Genomic DNA, 25,230 nt, shown 5'->3' with positions numbered 1-25,230 from the left:
CATTTTCATTGGAAAGGCAGATATACAGAGAGGAAGAGAGACAGAGAGGAAGATCTTCCATCCGATGATTCACTCCCCAAGTGAATGCAATGGCCGGAGCTGAGCCGATCCAAAGCCAGGAGCCACAAGCAGGGAGCTGGATGGGAGGTGGGGCTGCCGGGATTAGAATCTGCGCCCATATGGGATCCCGGTGTGTGCAAGGTGGGGACTTTACCCACTAGGCTACTGCATACTCTTGACTTACCATTTCCACACTTAGGAATCTCGTCTCCAAAACTGCGGATGTTCACAAAGCCATGGATCTAAAACATGGATCTCAGCACTTTGTGCTAGTGAAGTACATGGTCACACAGTGATTGCACCATTGTGGCAATAACCAGATACTTCAGACAGAAATGGAATGCTATGCAGCGATGAACAAAGAAAGAGCCAAGCTATGATACTGGAATGGTAAGCTCTCCCAGACAGAAACAGTGTAAAAGGCATAGGAAAAATATAGGTTGCTACAAAACATTTCCCAGAAACTAGGGGGCAATAAATGTGCAGACCCATGTGCATATTGTTGCGGGGTGTGAGCGAGATCACACCTGACAAGTCTAGGGTTTATTAAGGAGTCTTTATTAACCAAGCTTGGTGATAACAGGGCCCACTAGAAATTGCAAATCACAAGTCCCCATGGCAACACAGTCTGAATCAAAACCCTGAGAGGAATAAATGGTCATTACCCTGAAGTCCATCCATTAAGCTAAACACCTATGTCCCAGCTTCCCCAACAACATAAGTTATCCTAAGAGACATGCAGCGAGTAACCTGGGCATACTTACAAAGCTGCAGACACTCACCTTTCCCTGGCTTCTCTGCCCACATTCCATCACTGCCAGGCCTCACCCCTCCTGGAACTCCTGATAGCACACACATTAGAAACAAACATCTTAACGTTGCTATCTGCACTGTCCCGCCCAAGCAGAGAACTGAGGGTGAGGAATACAGACACACAGGGGCCATGCTCAGGGGACACCTGTCCGCAGAGTCTGTCCGTGGGAAGCCAGACAGCAAGCAGGTACTGGGGAGGCCAAGAGTCGGAGTGCCAGAGCGAGGGAAGCACACGACCAATAAGCCAGCCTCTCCTGAGCCTTTACAGGGCTTGTGAGGGGGCGTGGTTACACAGTAATGCAATACTCCCCCCTCTCAGGTTCCAGATGACCACAGGTGAGCACCACAGGTGGGCAGGAGGGAACGCCTAGGTGGTGGGAGAGTGGCTTCCAAGCTCGTGACCCTGAACTAGCTGCTTACCTCACCGCACACACAGGCATTTAAGACTCTTTCAATTGCTGACAGTGGTTACAAATGTTCCAAGACCCATAAATGGAAGATCTTTGGCATTAAAATAGATCTACGACCATTGCACAGCCAGAGTGTTCGAGTCTAACTCAGAGCCCTTCTCCAAGGCGGCCGTGGAAACAGGGTTTATCTGAAGACACAGATGCAGGGAGCTGTCAAGCAAGCTGACCCCCTTAATGAAACAAAACTATCCGTCTGAAAGAGTAACAGCGGAGAAAGAACAGGCTCCTTCCGCACCCCCACAACACCCAGCAAACCATGTTTCCAATTGCAAGGCTTCATTATCTACCCAGAAGTTAAAGCCAGTTATGTGGAGGGAGGCTGAGGTAGGACATTCAACGAAATCCTTGCAGGTAAAAGGAAGAAGACAGAAATATTTTTGCAAACGTGCGGTTTTGTAACATAAAGACACATTTTCCACTAAGGGACTCCCAGCAAAATTGAAACCACATGTGCAGATGGCCAGTGCGTGTTACCACACACGCAGTGCAGCCGGGCTGCTGCAAAACCAGCTTGCTTAGCTCCTGGGTGCTGGGCTTGTCTCAACAACAAGCAAGCCCCACGTAACAAACGGGATCTCGGCGGGGGGCGGGGGGCCACGTTGCCTCCCGCCAGAGAGCTGTTTGCTTCACCCCACGCGGCTCCCCCGGCTCGCCCAAAAGTTACAAAGTCTGAGTTTCCTTCCTGATAAACTCCAAGGCTTTCTCACTGATTGGCCTCGGTTTTGGAAAGGACGTGACATCAGCAACTTTGCAGACCTGGGGCTGGAGGGCTGTTGTGGCCTCTGGCTGGCATGCAGCCAGCGAGGTGGATCGTGTGTGGGCGTGCTTGCCTGTCTTCCTGACCACAGGTAGCCCTCCGCTTGTCATGTCCGGGAGTCAGAGCAGAACGCGTGCAACTTAGCTAGCCACAGAACTGCGCGTTCCCCGGAGTAGGGGGAACATGGAATTTAGACTTTACTGAGCAACCGGAGCGTGGACCTTGCTGGCCCAGGAAAACAGCATGGACGAGGAGCAAGCGGGCAGCCGCAGCAGCAAGCCTCTGGGGCAAGAAGACATTCCGGACCCTAGGCTTCTTTCAAACCCACTGATGGGGGGTGAGTTACTGGGGTCGGGAATGGGGGTGTGGGAGGTTTGGAGAGAAGAAAGAGCTGGGCCGCTTCAGTAGCTCAGGCCAAAATGTGTCTGCGGGGCCGTTACTGGACAGATGCGTGTGTCCGCTGCTCTGTGCCCTTGATACTGTTGTTCCGACGTGCTCTCTACCTCTCTCTGCAGAGTTTTGTAAGGACGCAGATGGCTTCGTTCGGAGCTTTTCTCCAGTAAACATTTAAACTCCACAGAATCATTCCCTGTGAGCCAAGGGGGTGATTTATTAAGTTGGAGGTTTACATTTACTTATAAATAGGAAAGTGTTAATATTCAATGGTTTCGTGTCGCATTAACAAGTCTTCAGGCATTTGGTATTTAGATGGAGCTGGCCTTAAAAATGATGGACAGACATTGATTTTATCACATTGGGCGGGGGAGACTTAAACCTTTGGAGAAGCGTCTTACAGGTATGGTTCTCACCTGCTAGATACCCTTGCTAATGTCTAGAACCCCACACCTAAAGGTGAGCACTTAGCAGGTGCCTGCTGGCTGGCTGCTCCAGGCGACAGGGGGAAGAGGTTAAACACCGTGGTAGACCGCCTACCACACTTGTTGATCAGAGGGATAATCAAAAAGAGAGGCCTTTTTAATCTCTTACTGTACATATACTTGAAAGCAAAAAACCGGAAGAAATAGACGTGTATTCCCTGTGGTGGAGGCCACGACCCGGGCCCTGTGTGCATTTCTCTCTATGACGTGAGCAGAGCACACATTGCGAAGCAGGCTTTGGAGCCACAGGGAAGAACTGCACTGACCAGCAGGTGTATCAGCACCAGGAAAGAGGGGCAGTGTCACAAAGTGTTTCTTAAAACAAATTTAATAAGTGTATTTTAAAATCAGCAAACCAATTATTATGAAAAGAATCGGTAGTTATGCTTGTTTTATTTTCCACATAGGAGAAAGTGCCAGTTTTTCACTGGATTTCCTTGTTTAAAAGAGTTGTTTTTTTAAACTAGTATCTGGCTCCCCAGCAATAAGAGAAATAAAAATAAAAACCACACTGAGGTCCAACCTAACCCAAATTAGAATAGTCAAAATACAGAAATCTAATAACACCTGCTGGCAAAAATGTGGAGAAAATGGTACCCTACTCCACTGCTGGTAGAATTGCAGACGTGTGCGGCCACTGTGGATGTCAGTATAGAGAGTGCTCAGAAAACTGACAATGGATCTATCGTATGACCCAGCAGTCCCACTCCTGGCAACATAGTCAAAGGAAGTGTCACCTACATGCAAGAAAACACCCTGCATCCCTATATTCGTAGCAGCACAGTCCACAACTGCAAAGACATGGAAACAACCTAGATGCCCATTGAAAGAGGCATGGATAAAGAAACTGTGGCACATCTAATCTGCTCAATGGAATATTACTCAGCCATTAAAATAATGACATTCTACCATTTGCAGCAAGATGGTCCCAGCTAGAGACCATTATGCTCAATGAAATAAGCCAATCCCCAAACAAGAAATATTATATGTTCTCTCTGATATAAAGCAACTTCCATGCAAAACACAAGACGAACCACAAAAATAGACAAGTGTACACTTATATTCTCAAAAACGAGTGTTGTAATGGAGACCTGAGCACCAGGAAGCAAAGAACTCCAGTCTCATATGCTAGCAGAATGCTAAAGGGGGAAGGAGAAGGGAGGGATGGGGGAAGCCGTATACCCACAAACCGTATCATGGAAAATAATGACAATAATACAGGTTTCTTTTTGACTTATTTGAAAAGCAGAGTGAGAGCAAGAGAATGTCCATCAACTGTTTACTTCCTAGATGACCACAGTGGAATGAGTTGAGCCAACCAAAGTCAGGGACCAGGAGCTTCTGCAGGTCTCCCACGTGGCTGCATGCACTCAAGGCCTTGGGTGATCCTTGGTTGCTTTCCCAGGCTACAAGCTGGAAGGAAGTGGGGTGGCAGGGACTACAATCGCTGTGTATATGGGTTGTTGGTGCTACAGGCCTTGTCTTAAGCTGCTACTCCACAGTGCCAGTCCCTTCACTGGGTTTTCTTTCCTTCTTTTCTTTTCTTTTCTTTTCTTTTCTTTTCTTTTCTTTCTTCAGAAACAGCTAAGATGGTAAACTTTATTATGTATGTGGGTTTTTTTTACCGTAATTTTTTAAATTAATAATCCTACTTAGTTGATTAGCGTACAAAAGGTCAAGGGCTACAGGAAAGTGGGTAATACGATTGTTTCCACACTAATATCATCATTTTTTCCCTGTATCTGGGGTCAGGGAAGAAACAAAGGGAAAAGCCTCACCCAGCCTCCCACCCATCCCAGGTCTCCGATGTGGGGCACGCTCCAAGGGTCCTGCTCAAGCAGTTTTGATAGTTCTTTCTTTGTTTAAAAAAATATTTTTGGGGGGCCCAGCGGCGTGGCCTAGCGGCTAAAGTCCTCGCCTTGAAAGCGCTGGGATCCCATATGGGCGCCGGTTCTAATCCCGGCAGCTCCACTTCCCATCCAGCTCCCTGCTTGTGGCCTGGGAAAGCAGTCGAGGACGGCCCAAAGCATTGGGACCCTGCACCCGCGTGGGAGACCCGGAAGAGGTTCCTGGTTCCCGGCTTCGGATTGGCACGCACCGGCCCGTTGCGGCTCACTTGGGAAGTGAATCATCGGACGGAAGATCTTCCTCTCTGTCTCTCCTCCTCTCTGTATATCCGGCTTTCCAATGTAATAAATCTTTAAAAAAAATATTTTTTTGTTTATCTTCAGGGCTGGTGTGATGGCTCAACTGCTGAATCCTTACCTTGCAAGCTGTGGGATCCCATATGGGCTCCAGTTTGTATCCCGACTGCTCTGTTTCCCATTCAGCTCCCTGTTTGTGGCCTGGGAAAACAGTGGCAGATGGCCCAAAGCCTTGGGACTGTGCCCCCACATGGGAGACTCGTAGGAAGCTCCTGGCTTTGGATCAGCTCAGCTCCAACTTCTTCCGGGTCTCCCAAGTGGGTGCAGGGTCCCAAAGACTTGGACCATCTTCTATTGCTTTCTCAGTGCCTTAGCAGGAAGCTTGGATGGAAAGAGGAGCAGCCAGGACATGAACAAGCGCCCACGTGGGATATTCATGCTGAGGAGAGCGAACAGTAACCAAGTCACAGTAAAGTGTTAAGCTGCAGTGCCAGCCACTTTAGTGGATTTTTTTTCTTTTGCTTTTGTGAGTTTTGAAATTCTTGTTTCCATTGTGCATTTTTGCAAGCATAGGACTTCCTCCCTTTCCTCCCCCCCCCCCGTTGTCCCCTGTATTTTAGAATGACACAGTCTTTCAGCTGTAGTTATGACTCCAACATTCTACTCTGCACATGGGTCATGGTACAAAATGGCCCAGAATCTAGTATCTTGTTGTCAGGGTATATTAACAGTTTTATGAGGGGGGTCTTGTTTTTTTCATACAAATTACGAAATAAACAAGTATTTGGACAAATTCACACATGTCTTTTTAGTATTCTCTTATTTTGATCTTTACATAGTTGATTAGGGCACATCTTTTGTTAGTTTTTAAAAGATTTATTTATTTATTATTTGGAAGGCAGATTTCTAGAGAGAAGGAGAGGGAGAATCTTCCGTTTGTTGCTTCACTCCCCTAATGGTCACAAAGGCCAGAGCTGGGCTTAACCTACTATGTCGGGGCCCTGCACCCTGCACTGTGTTTTCTGAGGGTCCCAAGCCAACCCTAATGGGGCTAGGCCTGGTGGGTGGAGTTGGGTGAGTGAGCGCACTGTTTCCGCCAGCATGTGGGGCCCTAGGGAGTGAGGACGTGGGCGGAGATCTGCGCATGGCTGGCTGGGGAAGCTGGACAGCTTCCAGGAGGCGGGGGCTGCTGCTTGGGGTACACTTGGTGATGGTGAGAGCTCTAAGTAAATCTGCTAGCCATGGGGTGCATGGCAGTGGGGTCCTAGGAGATTGTGGCACCCACTCCCTGGTTCTCAGGCTCCCACACGCCCAACCTTCCCCACCCGTGCCGCAGCCCCTGCAGGGTGTGCAGTGCTAATGGCACTGGGCACTGAGGATGCTGAATGCTGCTGCCGCAGGCAGTGATGGGAGTGGCCCTGCCCTGGCCCATGCTGAAATCCTTTTAAATCCTGCCCTGATTACGCTATGAGGCTTTGGTTTGGATTAAACTCTGCAGATAACACAGAATAGGTGAGAAGTTCTCAGGAAAGAAAAGTCAGACCGGGCCTTGATTAAAGGGTTAAAGGAGGGCAAGCAGCGCAAAGGATCATGTTTTCTAGCATCAGAGAGCACTCCATTGGCAGGAGGTGGCAGAGGGGAGCCTTGAGAGTGCAGAGAGGAAAGGAGAGTGTGGAGCTTCTGGTGGAACAGTGGAGCAGGTGAGTGCCTCGGGCCTGCTGGTACTTAGCACAAGGCTGTGACAGTCTGAAGCTTGGGAGCCGTGCAGGCTGGGCGTGGCAGACGTCACAATGATCTGCCCAGGAAGGGTGATGGAAGCTCAGGCAGGAAAAAGGGTTGGAAGTCCAGGAGCGCTGGGGCGGGCCTCCGGCCAGGACACCGGGGCAATGCGTTGCCCAGGGAAGCTGAAACAACTCTGATGTTGTGACACAGGGCCAAGGAAAGAGAAGCTCTGGAGGAGTGCGGAGGCGTGGCTACCTGGGGCTCTCTCAGCTCCTCCTTGCCTGCCTGGCAAATTCCCACTCAGTGGAAATGCTGTGTGACGACAAAGGCAGACGTGGTGTGGAGCGTCTGTGGGCCAAGGAACACCAAGAATTGCTGGCCACTGGCAGAGGCCAGCAGTGATGACCAAGGATTCCCTCTGGAGCCTTCTGGCCCTCTGGCAGCTTGACTGTGGACTTCCGTCAGACTTCCAGCCCAGCTTCGAAAACTGAGACAATCACTTTCCGTTGTTTGGAGCCACCCAGCTTGGTTATGGCATGCTTAGGAAGCCAGCTCATATCTACTGCAAGAAACTTTGGGGAAATTCACTGTGGGATCCAGTATCTGCGGGAACCGCAGCCCCGACGGAGCCGTCGTGGATGTGGCCAACGCCTCTGCTGTGGTTCTCACCTGCACGCTTGTACAAGATCGTCCTTTCCTCACAAAACTGACCGCACACTCAGAGCATCACATTTACACAAGGAGGCAGGCAAGAACATCACTGAAAAGAAACAATTTCGTCCTCTCGTGGTGAATTTTAGACATTAGGTCCCTCAGCAGGGCTGTTTTCTGGAGGGAAACTGCCTGTTTCGCTAGAATGGGTACTAATGAGATCCCTGTGGAGAGAGTCACCCTGCAGACAGAGCTGGGAGGGGCAAGGTGGGGAAGAGGAGGGGACAGGAGCGGCTGTTGATGGAATCCAAGAATTACCAGGGGCAGGATAAACTTGCCTGGAAGCTGCTTCAGTAGACCTTCCTGTTTGCCTCTTTCTGACCGTGAGCCCATCTCTCTCTCCTCCTTTTGTTTGTCCTGGAATTGAGGCAAAGTCTCCTTTGAGTGTAAACACAGCACCCAGATCCTTGGTAGTGTTGCTTCATGCCACTGTGTCTGTTCTTTATCATGTCCCAAAGAGTAGAAGCAAATCATCTAGTCCCCTCGGAGTCCCTCAGTGTGAATTCTGTCTTTTTGACTTTGCAAAATGTTGCCCAAGATGGATTTGTCTTGTTGCCCAGCATTCACTGGGACTCTCAGAGCTTTGTTAATAGCCTTTTTTTTTTTCAGAGTGAAGCAATTAGTGCATTTCAAATCTCTTCCGAAATAATGGACATTGGAAAAATAATTCCAGAAATTGCAGTAAAAATGAGATGGCAACCTTGCTGATGTACCACAGGTTGATAGAAACAAAATTTATTTTTTCTTTCTTTTTTTAAGATTTACTTATTTTTATTGGAAAGACAGATTTGCAGAGAGAAGGAGAGACAGGGAGAAAGATCTTCCTCTTCGGATCCACTCCCCAAGTGGCCACAACAGCTGGAGCTGAGCTGACCCAAAGCCAGAGGCTTTTTCCAGGTCTCCCACGCAGGTGCAGGGTCCCAAGGCTTCAGGCCATCCTCTATTGCTTTCCCAGGTCATAAGCAGGGAGCTAGAAGGGAAGTGGGGCCGTCGGGACCTGAACCAGCACCCTTATGGGATCCTGGTACGTGCAAGGTGAGGACTTTAGCCACTAGGCTACTGCTCCGGGTCCAGAGACACAGTTTCAAAGAAAGGCAAGCTTAATAGCACCAATTGGAGGATTTGTGGAGTGGTCTCACAAAAGGGACTCCCTGTCTTGTTTTAAATGAGAGCTACACTGTTGGATCCAAGGTATTTATTGCCAGGGATCTCATTTGGCATCCATTTTTTCCCTCTTTTTTGGCAACAAAATAAATAGACCATAGCTGAACAAGCAGTGAGAAAGAATCCTTAATACCTGTCAAGTGTCTTTGATTGTGTGTTGGTATCTAGAGATAATGACCCTTGAATTTCAAAGACTTTGCAATGGGAAAGAGTATTGTGTCCTTGAGCCTCTGCCTCATCCATCAGTCACGGCTGCTGAGAGTCATCCGTGTGGCCCCGGAGGCGCGCAGGTCCCGGTTCCTGTTGATTCTGCACTTTCTAGCTGCCAGGAGGTAGGAGAGGCGGTTGAAGTGACTTCTGCGTTTTAATAGGTACAGGCTGAGCTTGTACCTCAATGACTGGGCAGACCCGCCTTTGCACAAGGTTACGTCTCAGCTATCTCTTCAGGATTTTTCCAGAATTGAAGAGAGAGTGTGGACTAATCCTTGTCCCAAACTATGATGTTTGCTAAGTTGTACATATGGAGAGACTTCGAAAGGTTCATGCAAAATGCTCATTATTCTTCAGTTCCATTTTCTTCTAATATTTTGTGCTTTCTCTGTGTGTGTGTTAACTCAGTCTATTCCCTGAATATTAGGAAAAAGTTAATTTATTCGATATCACTATTTAAATTTTTTTGCGCAACCGTTACATTGCTCAGAGACCTGCTGAGGTTGAAATCTTTGTTGCCGTTTAACATGGAGGTAGCCTGAAAGATTCTGTATGTCTTCATCTAGGCTGCTTCATGCATTGTTGGTGGGAGTCTAAAGTGGTACAGCCACTTTGGAAAATAGTCTGAAAAGTTTATGCATTATATTTAATGCCCAGAATGTGTGCATCCAAACAGTAAGGAGATTGGTGGTTGTCAAGTGCTGGAGAGGGTGAACCTAAGGAGTGAATGCTAATCGGGATTTGAGGTGAAAGAATTATTTTAAAATTGATTGTGATGTTGGTTGTTCAACTCTGTGACTATATTGGAAACCATTGCATTACAGATTTTAAACGAGCCAGTTGCATGCATCTGAATATCTCAATGATGTGTTAGCATCACAGCGTCCTACTCCGCATACCACAGCAATGTTTGACTTCCATAAGAGGCTGGGGGTTTGTGCATTGCATGGGGATGCCAAGCCTCAGGCAGACTGTATTCTGTGGTTGGAAAATTTCATTTCTTGCCCTGAATAAAGGAAGTAATTGTTGCATAGTGAATGAGTAGAGAGTAAGCACCATTTTTTTCTGTACTTGATAATGTAATTGCATCTTTGCGTGTGTGTGTGAAATCTGAACAGAGCTACACTTTAAATAATCTAGGCAGCTAATTGGGGTCCTAAACTGTCAACTTCAATAATCTCAGGATGCTTAAAGAAAGGTTGGGGAATGTGGCAGCTGAATTTTTTAGACATTAAGCACTTGGAAGAAGAATTGGCTTAATCATCACACATATGGTGATCCATTAAGGTACATTTACACATTTATTTCACACTGGTTTTCGAAAGCTTTCTCCATTCGTGGCTCCTTCTTGTCACTACCGATTTGGTGTGAGTTGTATTTTGCATTATCAGTACCAACAGAGTGGAACTAGTTGTTCTTTCAATTCTGACTGGGAGGTGAACCTTGCCATATTTGTAGGCTGCATTATAAAGTGCATTCTCTGGGAGCAGCAGTATTTTACTTTGTTTCTGAGAGCAGTGGGAAGCGTGAGGACACTGAGGAGTATTGGACGTCAGGTTTGGCTAGTGGCCAAAAACCATGTTGCTCAAGGTGCCTTGCCTTGAGGCCTCAGCATGAAGTGTGCCATGTGTGCTGTGGGCGGGCTCATCCCACTTCGTGCTTTGTACTCAACGTTTCTGGAGTGCATCTGGAAGGATGTGCATTTATTCACTAGGACACTACTGCAGGGCACTGGTGGCTTAGGGTGGCAGGCAGGCATTAAACACACGGCCTTTTGGTGACAGTGGTAGTGGTCGCCCTGCTGCTCCAGGGCTGTCCAGCTTTTAGGAGTGCTCAGTGCTCTTGGCTGGCTTGGCTGGTTTCGGGTCAGGCTGCCTTGTTTGTACTTGTATGTTCTGTCTCTACCAAAGTGGTGGAGTGAGCGTTGAGGCGGGACCAGGCAAGCCTGCTCACACTCCGACTTCCGTATCTATCTGTATAGGAATTTAGACGGAGTGTGAGATAAGAAAAAAATCAAGTCTATGATGCGTTTGGTTACATCCACACCCAATGAGAGAGAGAGAGAGAGAGACAGAGCGCACGAGCTTAATGTGTGAAGATAGGGTTACAGGGCTCTTTGCTGAGAATTTGTATTCCTTCCATACGGCTGTAGCACAGCTTTACAATTTGAAATAGCAATGATTATGAACTCCATTCAAGACTAGTTGAATTAGAGCTGAATGATGGTAGTAGCTAGCTTGTATTGCGCCATGGGTAAGTATATCACTGTTCTCGTTATACAGAGGAGGTAAGTGAGAACCAGGGCTTTCTTAAAAGTCAGCTCAGTCTCCTAACCATATGGCATGCTGCCTTTGGGGGTAGATAATACCCTGCCTCAAGGTCAGAATGAACTCTGATTTGCACTTCATGTTAGGACAGGAAGTAATCTATAAATAGATATGGTTCTTTTATTATCTGTCTTTTTAAAAGACATATTAAATGCATTTATTTTATTGTTTTATAAATAGATATGGTTCTGTTTAGGGTTGATTCCAGACCTAATGATTTATGTAATTACATGATGACTACTTACTGGTGTACGGTACTGATTACTGAGAATGCCAAAGTGTGTTTCATTCAGGAAATCAGACTGGCAACCACAGCCAAATGCATTCATGCCAATAATTGGTGACACACTCAATTACATGGCTCATTTGCCTTTGAAACCAGCATGTACGTAGTTTAGTCATCTGTCGTACCATTCCACCTCTTTTGTCCTCAGTTCGGGGTTGTTGTTTCTTGAGTATCCATACACGGCTAGTGAAGTGCACGACAGTGTGGCAGAGGGGAGAGATGCTGGGGCTCTGATGGGGATTCTGGCTGATTGACTCCAGGTGTCCTGCTGGGACCCAGCAGGAGCTCAGGACGGGACAGGGGCTAGCTGCATTAGGATGTAACCATGCCTCCGCTTGCCTGCAGATGCGGTGTCTGACTGGTCTCCTATGCATGAAGCTGCTGTTCACGGACGTGTGCTCTCTCTGAGGAACCTCATCAGCCAGGTAGCTTTTTGTTTCCCTCTTTTCTTTCCCTTTTCTGTAACTCTGCCTTTTAAGTGAATAATTTAAAAAAAAAGTAGACTAGGATGATACTCTACCAGCTCTAACTTCGGACCAGAAATGGTCTCCCCAAGAAACTGTTCAACCCATCCGGACAATAAGTAGCTGGACTCCATGCTTAATATATGTTTGCAAGGAAAGAATCTTGATTGAATTTGAACTGTAATACTGCATCAAGGTGGAGGAATCCACCAGGGGGGAGGGGAGGGGGAGGGGTGGGGGGATTCCCAGAGCCTATGAAACTGTCACATAATGCAAAATATTAATAAAGATTAAAAAAAATAAGTAAGTCTCTAGAATGAACAGGTGAAGTAACAGAGTTGGAAATGAGAAAGAATTCAAGATTGGTGGAGAGAATCATGGTGTTTCCATTAAAGAGTCACTATATGAATAATTAAAATGGATAAAAAATTAAAAAAAAATACAGTGATTGCCACAGAACACGTTCTATACCAGTTGAATCAATGGCCTGTAAGTCAGTGCATTCATGTTGCCACTGTTTTATTCAACAGACTGTGTCTTTAAAAATAGCTGTGCGACAATGACTCTGCTGGCGTTTGCCAGATGTCTGCAGATGCGTTTGGTTGTTGCGCTGGGAGGTGCGTGGCAGTGGCTTGGCTTCTTGTGGGGAGAGCCTGGGGCCGTCGCAGCTGCAGCGCGTTGGACAGCTCCCCGCATTGAAAATATTTCAGTTCCAAATGTCAGCAGTGCTGAGTTTAAAAACCTCTCATGTAAAAGAAATACATGGAAATGTCTTTTTTAAAATTTAGTCATAATTTCAAAGCCATTTGTGGTCGTGCTGGGTCCCTAGTTGGCAGTAGCTCTGAACAGTTCCATTTTCATTTCGTTGCTCCTTGGGTATAAAAGCGCACATTGATTGGAGTTATGCTGGTTTTTAATTACTGGAGACCTGAACCAAGGTATTTTTAAGGGAACAGTTTAAATCACCAATCAAAATCCTAATAAAGTTTTTCGCCACGTAACTCTGCTCTCTGAAAAGACAGTGGTTTTTAAAGCCAGGGCCGTCTGGCCGTTTGTGTGTCAGAATCCCTTTACGGCTCTGGAGGTGCCCCTGAGCCTCTCCTAGAGTCAAGTTTTAATGTATAAAATACAATGTGGATGAAACCTATCCATCCACTATAACACATGTGTGGCATCATAATATGTGGACTTTAAAAGTAGTTCCTTAAGTAAGATCGTGTAGCAATGATTCTAGTATAACATGAGCAGTCTAACACCTCCGTGCTTCGCTTCACCTCCAAACTTGGGAGCCAGATCACCTCAAAACTCAGTGATGTGACATGCCATTATTGCTTGCTAATGAGTGTTTGGGTCAGTGGAGGGAGGCTGAACATTACTCCATGATGCATACACACCCTGTGTGGGATGCTGGCACCTAAGGAAGTTTCCCGTCCTGCACAAAGACTGAAATATAGCAGGGCAAGCCTAACCCTGCAAGAATGCTTTCACACTGTGCCTCGTTCACATCTGCTAATGACCCACTGATCAAAGCAAAGTTGTGATGAAATCCGGAGTCAAGGATCAAAGCCATGTATTTGGCCAACTCTTAGGTCATAGAATGTATTGCATTACTATAGGAGAGTAAGGAATTGTAACTGAAGTGACAACATCTGTAAATTACTTAGCTATTGTCATCATAAATGGCATTTAATGTTTTTCTAATTTATCTGGCATTTTCGATAATGAAAGAATACTGAGAAACACTTAGTAAATGAAATATGCACATTTTAGTAAGAGGAGAGAGATAAAATATCCAAATGTGATTAAGTCCAGAAAGGGAGAAGCTGGATTTAGAAGTATTCTTTTGGTTCACAGCCATGCTTTCAGGGATAAGTGCTAGTTCATTGCGGCTTTGATTTGTATTTTCCTAAAGGCTCCTAATAGCATGGTTTCAGGTATTTGGGGGGCATTAGTATTTTTTCTTTTGAGAACTTTCTGTTCAGGTCTTTTACCCTTTTCTCACCTGGATTGGCTGTGTGTGTGTGTGTGTGTGTGCGCGCGCGCACGCGCGCGTGTTTGTGCATTTCAGCACACCACACTTGCTTTGATTGAATTTTTGGAGTGATAATGTATTGTGCATATCAACCTTTGGTCAGAAAAGTCTGTCCCTCTGTTGGTTGCATATCATGACATAATGCTTTTTAAAAGTAACAATATTGGGACCTCCCAGATACCCTTGTTTGGCCAAGAAGGTCTCATGCATTGATATTTGAAAAGCTCCCTCGGAATCAGTGTGTTCAGTTTTAACAAAAGCCCATCTTAAACGTTCTGGGAGCTATTGGGGCATTGGATGCAAAAGGAATACTACAAGAAAAGGACTGAAAGGTTAAGTAAAATGAACTTGTTCAAGAAAAATATTTCAAAAAGTGGAAAAACAAGCCACAGACTAGGAGGAAAAAATTGCAATAATTGAATCCTATATATACGTATGTGTGGGTGTAGGACATTTTTTGCAGCAAAATAAACTTACCTTTCAAAATCTCTTTTCCACAAACTTTTTGAAGTAATTTCATATGAGACTCATACTCCTAGTCTACAGTTAGTACAGCCAACTCAACAGACAAATGAGCAAGATACTTAAACTAGCACTTTTTTAAAATTAAATTTATTCATTAATTACATTGTGTTGTAATTACATAGAATCTGGGATTCTCCCCCCCACCCTCCCACCATGGTGGGTTCCTCCACCTTGTTGCATAACCATAGTTCAAGTTCAGTTGAGATTCCCTCTCAGCAAGTATATGCCAAGCATAGAGTCCAACATCTTATAGTCCAGTCAAGTCCAACTACTTATTGGGTAGACCCTCTCTGGTCTGAGGGCAGAGACAGCAGAGTATCATCCCGGTCAAATAAAAGCACTAATATACCATCTGCAACAATTAACATCGTTTTGGAATTAATTGACATGGTATTGAGCAGTCAACATGTTAAAAATAAATGCGATTTCTTAACCACTTTCTGTGACCCCCCATTCACAGTTCAATTTTAGTTTATATACTACAAATGACATAATATCCATAACATAACATGTTATGCTTAACATCATATCATCTTAAATTAAGGCAAACATGTGGTATTTAACCTTTTGGGATTGGCTCATTTCCCTTAGCATTATGGTTTCCAGTTTGGCCCATTTGGCCACAAAGAACTGCATTTTGTTTTTTTTAATAGCTGAGTAGTATTCCATGGAGTAGATGAACCATAGCTTTCTTATCCAGTCCTCTGTTGATGGGCATTTTGGTTGCTTCCATGTTTTTGCAATTACTGATTGTGCTGCTATGATCATAGGAGTGCATGTTGGTTTCTCATAGAACAAGTGTTCTGGATATATTCCTAGGAGTGCTATTGCTGGATCATACGGTATGTTGAATTTGAGTTGTTTGAATATTCTCCATACTGATTTCCATAGAGGCTGTACCAGCCTGCAGCCCCACCAGCAGTGGAGTAGGGTTCCCTTTTCCCCGCAACCTCGCCAACAAGTGTTGTTGGTGCTTTTATTCATGTGGGCCAGTCTTACTGGCGTTAGGTGGTACCTCATTGATGTTTTAATTTGGATTTCCCTTATTGCCAGGGAACTTGAGCATTTTTTCATATGTTTATTTGCCATTTGGGTTTGTTCCTTTGTGAAGTGTCTGCCCATTTCCCGTGCCCATTTCTTGAGTGGCTTGTTTATTTTGGTGTTTTGGTTGTTTGTAATTCTTTGTATACTCTGGAGATTAGCCCTCTATCACCTACGTAAAAACTAGTACTTCTTAAGAGGGGAGATCGGGCCCAGTGCAGAAGCCTAGTGGCTAAAGTCTTCACCTTGCATGTGCTGGGATCCCATATGGGCACTGGTTTGTGTCCTGGTGGCCCTGCTTCCCTTCCAGCTCCCTGCCTAAGGTCTAGAAAAGCAGTGGAGAACAGCCCAAATCCTTGGGACCCTGCAGCCATGTGGGAGACCCAGAAGAAGCTCCTGGTTCCTGGCTTTGGATTGGCTCAGCTCCAGCTGTTGTAGCAGCTTGGTGAATGAACCAGCAGATGGAAGATCTTCCTCTCTGTCTCTCTTTCTCTCTGCATCTCTGACTTCCCAATAAAAAAAAATAAATCTTATAGGGGAGAGCCACATGTTCATTAACTGCCAAGATGTGCTTAGTAGTGATTGGGGCAATACAAGATACAAGTCTGAGCTATTGTAGCCCTTTGTGCTGCTGGCAAGGTTGTGTTTAGAAAGATTGCTTCTACACAAGTGTTAGTAAGGATGCAGTGCGACTGCAGTTCTCACGTTGGAAATTATGCAAATCAGTTTGAGAAATTCGTGTTTGAAAGGGTTTATTTATTTTACTTAAACAAAGTACAGAGAGAGAGGGAGAGAGGCCATAGTTGGGCTGTTGTGAAGCTGGGTGCCAGGAACTTCTTCCAGGTCACCCATGTGGGTACAGGGTCCCAGGGTCTTGGACCATCCTTTGCTGCCTTCCTAGGCCTTTAGGGGAGAGCTAGATTGGAGCAGCTGGGACTCAAACTAGCACCTATATAGGATGCTGGCACTGCAGGTGGAGGATTAGCTTGCTATGCCACTACACCAGTTCCTTGGGAAATTATTAAACTACATCTACTAAAGCTTAAAATGAAAACAAAAACAGAAACCATGGCTGGCCCAATGGCATAGTGGACTAAGCCTCTGTCTGCCATGTCAGCATCACAATGGACCTGATAAAAATAAATATATATTTTTAAAGATTTATTTTTATTGGAAAGTTAGATTTGCAGAGAGGAGAGGCGAGAGAGAAATACCTTCTGTCTGCATGTTCACTCCCCAAGTAGACGCAGTGCCCAGAGCTGAGTCGATCCAAAGCCAGGAGCCTCTTTCAGGTTTCCCATGCAGGTGCAGGGTCCCAAGGCTTCAGGCTGTCTTCAGCTGCTTTCTCAGACCACAAACAGGGAGCTGGATGGGAGATGGAGCAGTTGGGATACGAACCAGTACCCCTATGAGATCCTTGGAGCATGCATGGTAAGGACTTTAGCCATTAGGCCACTGCGCCAAGCCCCCAAATTACTATTTTTAAAAAGCTAACAAATACAAAAACATAACTCTAATTCAGTGATTTTGTTTCCAAGCTTATATACAATAGCTTTATGTACTTATGGTTTTTTTTTTTTAAGATTTCATTTTTGTTTGAAAGGTATATTTGCAGTGAAAAGGAGAAACAGAAAAGTTTTTCCACTGGTTCCCTCCCCAAATGGCGTAATAGCTGGAGTTGAACCAATCCGAAGCAGGAGACCAGAGGGCAGGAGCTTACCTGGGTGCAGGGCTCGAGCACTCGAACCATCGTCCACTGCTTTTCCAAGCCATTAACGGGGGATGCATCAGTTGTGACATGAATTGATGCCTGTATGGGATGTCAGCATTGCAGATAGAGGATTATTGTGTTACGCCACTGTGTCACCTTACACCTATGTACACATATTTTGATAAATGTATGGATACATATGTAATACAAATGATAGACCTGGGTACATACACAGTTGTAAGAAAATAACAGCAACACAAATGTCCACTGAAAGTAACATGGATAAGTACGTTATTTCATAAAAAAAAAACTATGCAGCAATGAAAATGGATGTATAGAAGTAGCCAAGCACAGACACAATAGCCTGTACGTTTTGCTTCAATTAACATAATGCTCAAAACCAGAGAAGATGAATATCTGGTGTTAGAAGTCAGTTAGTGGGGCCTGGCATGGTAGCCTCGCGGCTAAAGTCCTTGTCTTGAATGCGCCGGGAACCCATACAGGTGCCGGTTCTAATCCCAGCGGCTCCACTTCCCATCCAGCTCCCTGCTTGTGGCCTGGGAAAGCAGTGGAGGACGGCCCAATGCATTGGGACCTGCACCTGCGTGGGAGACCCGGAAGAAGCTCCTGGCTCTTGGATTCGAACCAGCACAGCTCTGGCTGTTGCGGCCACTTGGGAAGTGAGTCAGTGGACTGAAGATCTTTCTTCTCTGTCTCTCCTTGTTTCTGTATATCAGACTTTCCAATAAAAGTAAAATAAATCTTAAAAAAAGAAGAAGTTAGTGAACACCACTGGGAACCAGATGGGTCGTGATGGATGGAACACAACCCGTTCGCTTGGTAGCATTTTATTCTTTATCTGTAGAGTAATTTCACAGGTGCATTTCTTTGTGATACTGAGATGTCTCAGGTCAGCAGAAAGCCGGTGGGCCACCACCTGAGCACACTGCCATCTTAGCTTGGTGGGTCTCCTCAAGACTTGGAAGCCCGAGACGTCCTGTGCCTAAGTTCTGCCTCCTTTATTACATTGCATTTGCTCTGGGAAACAGCCTGGGTACCTGGACTTTAACAGTTCCCCAGGCAGTTCCAATGCATAGCCAAGACTAGGAAGTTTCTCAGTAAATTCTTCACGCTGAGTGAATTGTGAGAACTGTTTTTTTAGTAACTTGACGAAGAATCCTTGGGTGGAAGCCAGGAAAGATTCTAGGATTCTGACCTCTCAGGGTTTAAGAACATGGAAACCGAGAGAAGGCTAACTGAGGTAGAAGGAGCCAGAGGCAGAGCAAGGTGGGTGGGATTCGACAAGGAGGAGTTCACTGGTGATCTTTAAACACAGTTTGGCAGGCTTGTATGGGTGTATGAGGAGAGAGTGGGTGAAAGGAGACACCATGGGTTTAGGCAATTTCTTTTTTTGAGAAGAAAGGCCAATGAAAGGAAGAAAAGATAGTGAATTGTGCCTGAAGAGAAGTGTGGGGCACCAACACATGGGAGCATGGGTTACAGAAGAGCATGGGGAGGAGGAGAGACTGCGGGGAAGGGGGGCTGGGAAGGCTCATCCTCATGCATTTCTCCTTCAAAGTAATGAGAAAAAATAATGAGAACAGAAAAAGAAGATTGGGGAAAATATGAAGGGATTTTGCAGGTGAAGCTAAGGAAAACAGCAATGGGACATCAAACGGCTCGAATCTTGGTCAAGTGGAAAGAGTGGGACCGTCTGAAGAATGTGAGTGAGAAGCTGCCCAGAAACTTCCTCTCTAGTGAGAGTTCCAGAAGGAAGTAGCAGCTGTGGACTGGGAAAAGGGCAAAGCCTGATCTTGCTCGTGGTCAGCTGGTCCAGTCTGGGTGGTTGTGGAATCTTAGGTTGGGAAAGAAAGGGGCCGTGGAATGAGCACTATATTACCCATGGTGCTCCGATACTTCCCAGCCCCAGCGACCCATCCAAGAGAGTTGCTGGCCATTGGATGAGATTAGATAAGCTGTCAATCAACATTGCTTTTAACGGAGAACCCTCTGCGGACTGGATGCTGTGTGAAGCTATGGATTAAAGAGTACCTTATGATTATTTAGATTTGTCAATAATTTAGACAAATCACCAAAGTTCATTTAAAGTACAGCTATAAAAAAGTAGAGCTGTAGCTTGATGGGAACTATAAATAAGGCCCTGCATTTTTAGAAGGAGCTTGAAAAGAGCCTCATTGTAACGGGAATATGTAATGTGAGGTGAACATGATATCTGTTGTGAATAATTTCTTTATTGTGTTTCATTCATCTGCATTTATATATATATAAACATCTAAATGTTGGTTCACACATGGCGGCCATGACTGGAGGACACATCTCACAGTAGAATAACAACAAAAATTGCTCCTTAAAGGACATTTTCCTTTGTACAGAGAAAAAAATGCAGTTACCATTTCGTGTGTGAATTTTGTGTGTATTCTAGCAGTGAGGGGAAGAGATTGGATGAGCACAGAGCAGTGAGGGGGATGAAAAAGACTTGAGAACAAATCTTGCAGGGTCTGTCTCTGGTGAAACCATAAAATAATAGTGCCTAGAATAAAATAAGATAGCAGATGCCACATTGCGGATTCCATGGGTGTAGTGCTCGGGAAGGGATGAGTGCAGTCACCCAGGGGGCCAGGCAGCATTTGTCGACTGCTCATCAGGTATACATGGGATCTGGGGCAATGGAGGTGGAGAAGAGTCTCTTCCCTCCCTGTGGATAGCACTGGAATTTGCTTCACAAGCTGGATATGGCGAGGCTCCCAGAACCCTGGACAGGCTATGCATTGGAGCACCTATAGATTCAGGTGTGAGGGGCCAGAATGACTGGGTGTCTCAAACTGTGTGAACTTGCCAATCATGGCAAAAGCCAAAGGATGATTAGGGGTCTGAGTCATAAATGCTCACAAAAGTACAATAATGTGTGTCAGGGATAATGGTGCGTGAGGCAATGTATTGGAAGGGTTTTAGACAACTTTTAAATACTCTGGAGAGAAAAGGTGCGATATATTACTGAATTATTAATTAAACTAACCATGCAATTAAAGTTCCAGGGAAAAGTACTGTTATTGCACAAGTGTCCTGCAGCGAAGGAGAATGTGTTCCAAGGGCTTTCATGTGTTGCTGGGGTTGAGCTATGAGCTGTCCCCTGGAGAGCGCATTATCCTCAGAAGTTGATCCCAGGGTTAGGTGGGGGAGCAGTGGGGGGACTGTGAATTTAAGACGACAGGAATCACCTGGATCTCCCAGGTCAGAGACATGCAAGGCAGGCCATTGAAGCTCATTTTCTTCTCTCCCGCATCATCTATGTCACTATCAGACAAGGCCCAATGTTCGATGAGCTGGCTGGGCTGGGGAGAGCTGGGAGGAATCTTGGCAGAAATTGCCACCCTGAGATGGGTGGGGAAGCTGTGCACTTCTGGAGGTGATGTGCCCCTCCCCAGCTGTGGCTGCCACTCACTTGCTTTGCCTCACTGACCAATTGTGCATGTGGTTGTCTTTTGCCCAACATCCAAACCCAGACATGGCTCCCAACCACCTGTCTGATGCATTTACATAATTTTTAAAGGTTTATTTTATTTTGTTGGAAAGTTGGATATACAGAGGAGGAGAGACAGAGAGGAAGATATTCCATCCATTGATTCATTCTCCAAGCGGCTGCAATGACTAGAGCTGAACCAATCTGAAGCCAGGAGCCCAGAACCTCTTCCGGGTCTCCCACACGGGTGCAGCATCTCAAGGCTTTGGGCCGTCCTCGACTGCTTTCCCAGGCCACAAGCAGGGAGCTGGATGGGAAGTGGAGCTGCCGGGATTAGAACTGGCGCCCATATGGGATCCTGGCATGTTCAAGGCGATGACCTTAGCCACTATGCTACTGCACCAGGCCCTCCATGAATATCTTGTATAGAAAGGTGACTCAGAAAATTCATTCAATTGATATTTTACTAGAAAATTTTTTGAAATGCACACATTGTGATTTTTTTAAAGATTTATTTATTTTTATTGGGAAGGAAGATTTACAGATAGGAGACAGAGAGAAAGATCTTTTATATATACACAAAATTGCTTTGTTGCTTGGAAAAGAGAGAAAGATCTTACATCTGCTGGTTCACTCCACAGCTGAGCCAGTCGTAAACCAGAAGCCAAGAGCTCTTCCAGGTCTCCCACGCGGGTGCAGGGTCCCAAAGCCTTGGGCCGTCCTCGACTGCTTTCCCAGGCCACAATCAGGGAGCTGGATGGGAAGTGGAGCAGCTGGGACATGGAATTCTGCTTGGAAGTGCAGGATTAGCCATTTGAGCCATCATGCTGGACCCTAGGGTTTTTCGTATCACATATTTTCCATAAATGTTTTGAAGCTCTCTTACATTTTTAAAGTACTTATTGAATGCCTATACTGATGAGCCAGTTTTTCAGTTTGTAGGCATCCACATGGTCCTGTTGATGCATCCTTAATCCCAAATGCTGCCAAATTGGAGATGTTTTGAGTGCCAACACAATGCCCATCCATGGAAAGCTGCACCTTGGGAAACTTTGGTTCATGCACATAATTATAAAAACAATGCATAAAAGTACCTTCAGGCTATAGGAATAAGGCATGCATAAGCATAAATGAATTTCATGTTTAGACTTGCACCGCGTCCCCTAGGTAACTCACTATGTATACGCCAATATTCCAGAATCTGGTCCAAGCATTTTGAAAAGGGATCTACAATGTGTCCTGCCAAGCTGTGTGTCTGACAGGTCCTTTGTTTTTTTTCTTTCATTGCGCTCCCTGAGCCTACTGTCAGACTTGGAGCTAGGTTAGATGTGATTGTGACGGAAGAGCACGCAGTTGCAGGGCACTGTTGCTTCGCACCCCTCATTCTAGTCATTCCCCCTCTCAGGGCTGGCCTGTGAACCTCATCACCGCAGATCGCGTGTCGCCCCTCCACGAAGCCTGCCTGGGAGGCCATCTCCTGTGTGCAAACCTTTTATTGAAGCATGGAGCCCAGGTAAGTATCCCAGGGATAAGATGAAATACTGAGTTTTGAGCTAGAAAGAAATTTCTATTGGGCACTTACTACTAAATAGCTGGTAGACTTGTGCCTTCACTGTTATGACTGGAAAAGAATTAAAATACTGCGGAAAGCATGTGACACGTGGCTGGGATGCCTGGAATGTCTGGGAAAACAAAATCCTTGTGTGGTCTTTCATCTGTGAGTAGGCAGCCTAGGCTTGTTCACATGAAAGTTGAGATTGCAAGAGCAGCCAAAAGGGACGAGCGCTCTGCTTGCATCACATTTGTCACTGCTTGGCCACAGCAAGTCATGTGGGCATGCCCAGATTCGAGGATTGGCAGGCGATGGGAGGAGGCGCACAGTGTGCTGCTAAGGGATATGTTTCCTGGGGTAGAAGAACCACTGTCTAGGCTGAGGCTTAAAGAACCTGTTGAAGTTGGTGTGCTGAATGGTGGTTCCGGGGCAATTGTGGGCTGCCTGCCTACTGTGAACAGCAAATGAAAATACTTTGAAGTGCAAGTGAGCAAATTCCAACTCCTCCCTTATGGTAGGAGAGTAGAGTGGGTTAGATGGGTCAGAGCACCAGCGGCCTCATGCACACTGAGGAAACGGGCCTTGTTCTGAGGTCACAAGAGAGCCTTCATAGTGCCACCAAAGAATTAAAGACGTTAAAGAATACACCTTTATTCTGCTTTGCTGGTTAGGGTTTGACGATAGACCTAAGGCTGTGAGGCCAGATGTTGGCTTACAAGTGTTGAGGATTTCCAGCTTAGGAGAAATGGCCCCAAACATGGCTGTTTGGTCCTAGGATATTAACCATTCTGCATCTATGAAGGCACTTCAAGAAGTTCGTGGAGAAACAGATTTATTTGATAAGTTTACTTTTGGCTGAAGAAATGAAACCTAGTCACAGATTTTAATAAACACATTTCCATCGACTTCTTGAAAACGTCTCATATTTGAAAATGGACTTCAGTGCCTAGACATTTTACCAGCTCCTTCCATTAAAGGATGAGTTGAATAAAATCTTTCACAAGTATAAACTCCACAGCTGTATCTAAGCAATGTCTTTAAAAGTTACAATTGTTAGCAGTTTTGGATGATTCTGGCTGTGCTGACGATACTGCATTGATGTGGGATAGGTCTAGGATGGAAATTAGAAATAAAGACATTGGTTTATATGCTATTAAAATGATCCTAACTAATTTCAGAGTCTTGATCCCAGGAAGGATAAAGAAAAAACAGTATGTGGTGATGCTTTGGACACCTTGCAGTCTATATGTCATTTGGTTAAGGCCCAGAGATGCTACCTAATAGCTCCTAGGCGAGGGAACTGAGGGTTGAAGGCAGGACCCCTTGCAGCCTGTCTTCCTCCTGGAGCTTTTCTTTGCAGGTGAATGGCATCACCACGGACTGGCACACTCCCTTGTTTAATGCTTGTGTCAGTGGCAGTCTGGCTTGTGTGAATTTGCTGTTGCAACATGGAGCCAGCCCCCAGCCCAAGAGTGATCTGGCATCCCCGATCCACGAAGCTGCTAAGAGAGGTGAGTCTTGCCTTCCAGGGACACCTACCAGGGACAGGAGGGCTGGGAGACAGCACACGTATTTTAGAGAAGTCAGTGGACTACTTCAGTAGACCAGCAGTTTCAACACGACCTGGGTTGCAAATGCACACGTCTCGACCCCACTCAAGCTGCAGTGAGTCAGTCACCATGGCAGGTCACCTGGGTTGGATTTAGCAACCTCCAGGTGACTAGGACACACAGTATATTTGAGAATCTTCCTTTGAGAATACTGGTCCTGGGCCAAGCCATAACAGAGCAGACTGTCCACCAGTACTTGTGGAACATATTGAAGAACCTAGGAGTCCAGTAAAATCAAGTTGTTTTTTTCCAAAACAAATTATATTCTTCTGTTTTCAGGCCTTAAGTAGCATTGTTGAAGGGCCATGGTAAGTTTGCCAAGTGAAACAAACCTTCAGCTTTTGGAACCATTAGATATTGTGTACACTTTCAGATCATTCTTTTCATAAAGCCACCATTTTATATATATATATTCTTAGTTTGGAGATGAAAAACAAAATTGCAAATTTTGCGTTTCTCTGATGTTTAGCATCCTCCTTGTCCTCCCCATGCCTTGCCAGAGGGTTTTCACAGAAAGGTCTCCTCTCTCACTGGCCCAATGCAGGTGGTGACGAACTCCCACAGCATTGATAGCTATTGATTAGGAGCCATGCTAACTCCACTGATTCGCTGGGCACCTAGAAATGATGGAAGAATTCTAAAAGAACTCTGGAAGCAGTGATGGTCTGGATTAAAAAGAGTGAGTCAGCCTTTACTGAGCCTGACTGGGTAAACTGGGCTCTACTTGTGGTGGGCTTAGCAGGCCCTTCTAAGGCTGGCTTGTGTCCATTTCCCCAGGCCTGCCCTTGGTGTGGAGTCACCAGCCCCCTTGTCCCCCCAGGTCTTCAGCAAGTGTACCTTCAGGCCCTTTTCTTCCAGTCCTCTGCGACTCCCTCTTCCATTTCTGTACTTGGTACCAGTTGCAAAGCCCAACAACTGATAAAGGGCAGTGGTTGCTGGCTCTTTGCTGAGGCTAGCAAGCTCAAATGTACTCTGAAGTCATTCCCTGTTCTAAGTAAAGAAAATGGCCTTTGTCCCTGGAAAAGTTGCTAACAAATTTAAGCACACAAAACCTAGGGATGATGATTTGCTTTTCAAGAGAATTTGGATGGTGACTATTTTTCTCTTGTCTGGGGCTGCAGGTCATGTGGAGTGCATCGAGTCCCTCGTAGCTCATGGGGGCAACATTGACCACAACATCAGTCACTTGGGAACTCCTCTCTATTTGGCTTGTGAAAACCAGCAGCTAGCCTGTGCCAAGAAACTCCTGGAGTCAGGTAAAACACACACACA

The 25,230-nt window shown here is 45.7% G+C and overlaps 1 protein-coding gene across 2 annotated transcripts in view; it reads left to right on the top strand.

The window, feature by feature from the left end:
* Window positions 1–1,944: 1,944 nt before the first annotated feature.
* The window catches only part of LOC131477944 (ankyrin repeat and SOCS box protein 9-like), a 29,289-nt gene continuing 6,003 nt past the window's right edge, over window positions 1,945–25,230 (top strand). For both annotated transcript variants that reach the window (XM_058659370.1, XM_058659371.1), the window contains exons 1-5: window positions 1,945–2,437; window positions 11,888–11,967; window positions 22,202–22,309; window positions 23,709–23,859; window positions 25,080–25,214. In XM_058659370.1, coding sequence (XP_058515353.1) covers window positions 2,344–2,437; window positions 11,888–11,967; window positions 22,202–22,309; window positions 23,709–23,859; window positions 25,080–25,214 — 568 coding nt within the window. In that variant the 5' untranslated portion in view covers window positions 1,945–2,343. The remainder of the gene's footprint in view (window positions 2,438–11,887; window positions 11,968–22,201; window positions 22,310–23,708; window positions 23,860–25,079; window positions 25,215–25,230) is intronic.

The sequence above is a fragment of the Ochotona princeps genome, chromosome Y, assembly GCF_030435755.1.
Source record: "Ochotona princeps isolate mOchPri1 chromosome Y, mOchPri1.hap1, whole genome shotgun sequence".
NCBI lineage: Eukaryota > Metazoa > Chordata > Mammalia > Lagomorpha > Ochotonidae > Ochotona > Ochotona princeps.
The sequence above is the reverse complement of the archived record's forward strand: the minus strand, read 5'-3'. Positions and strand labels throughout refer to the sequence as shown.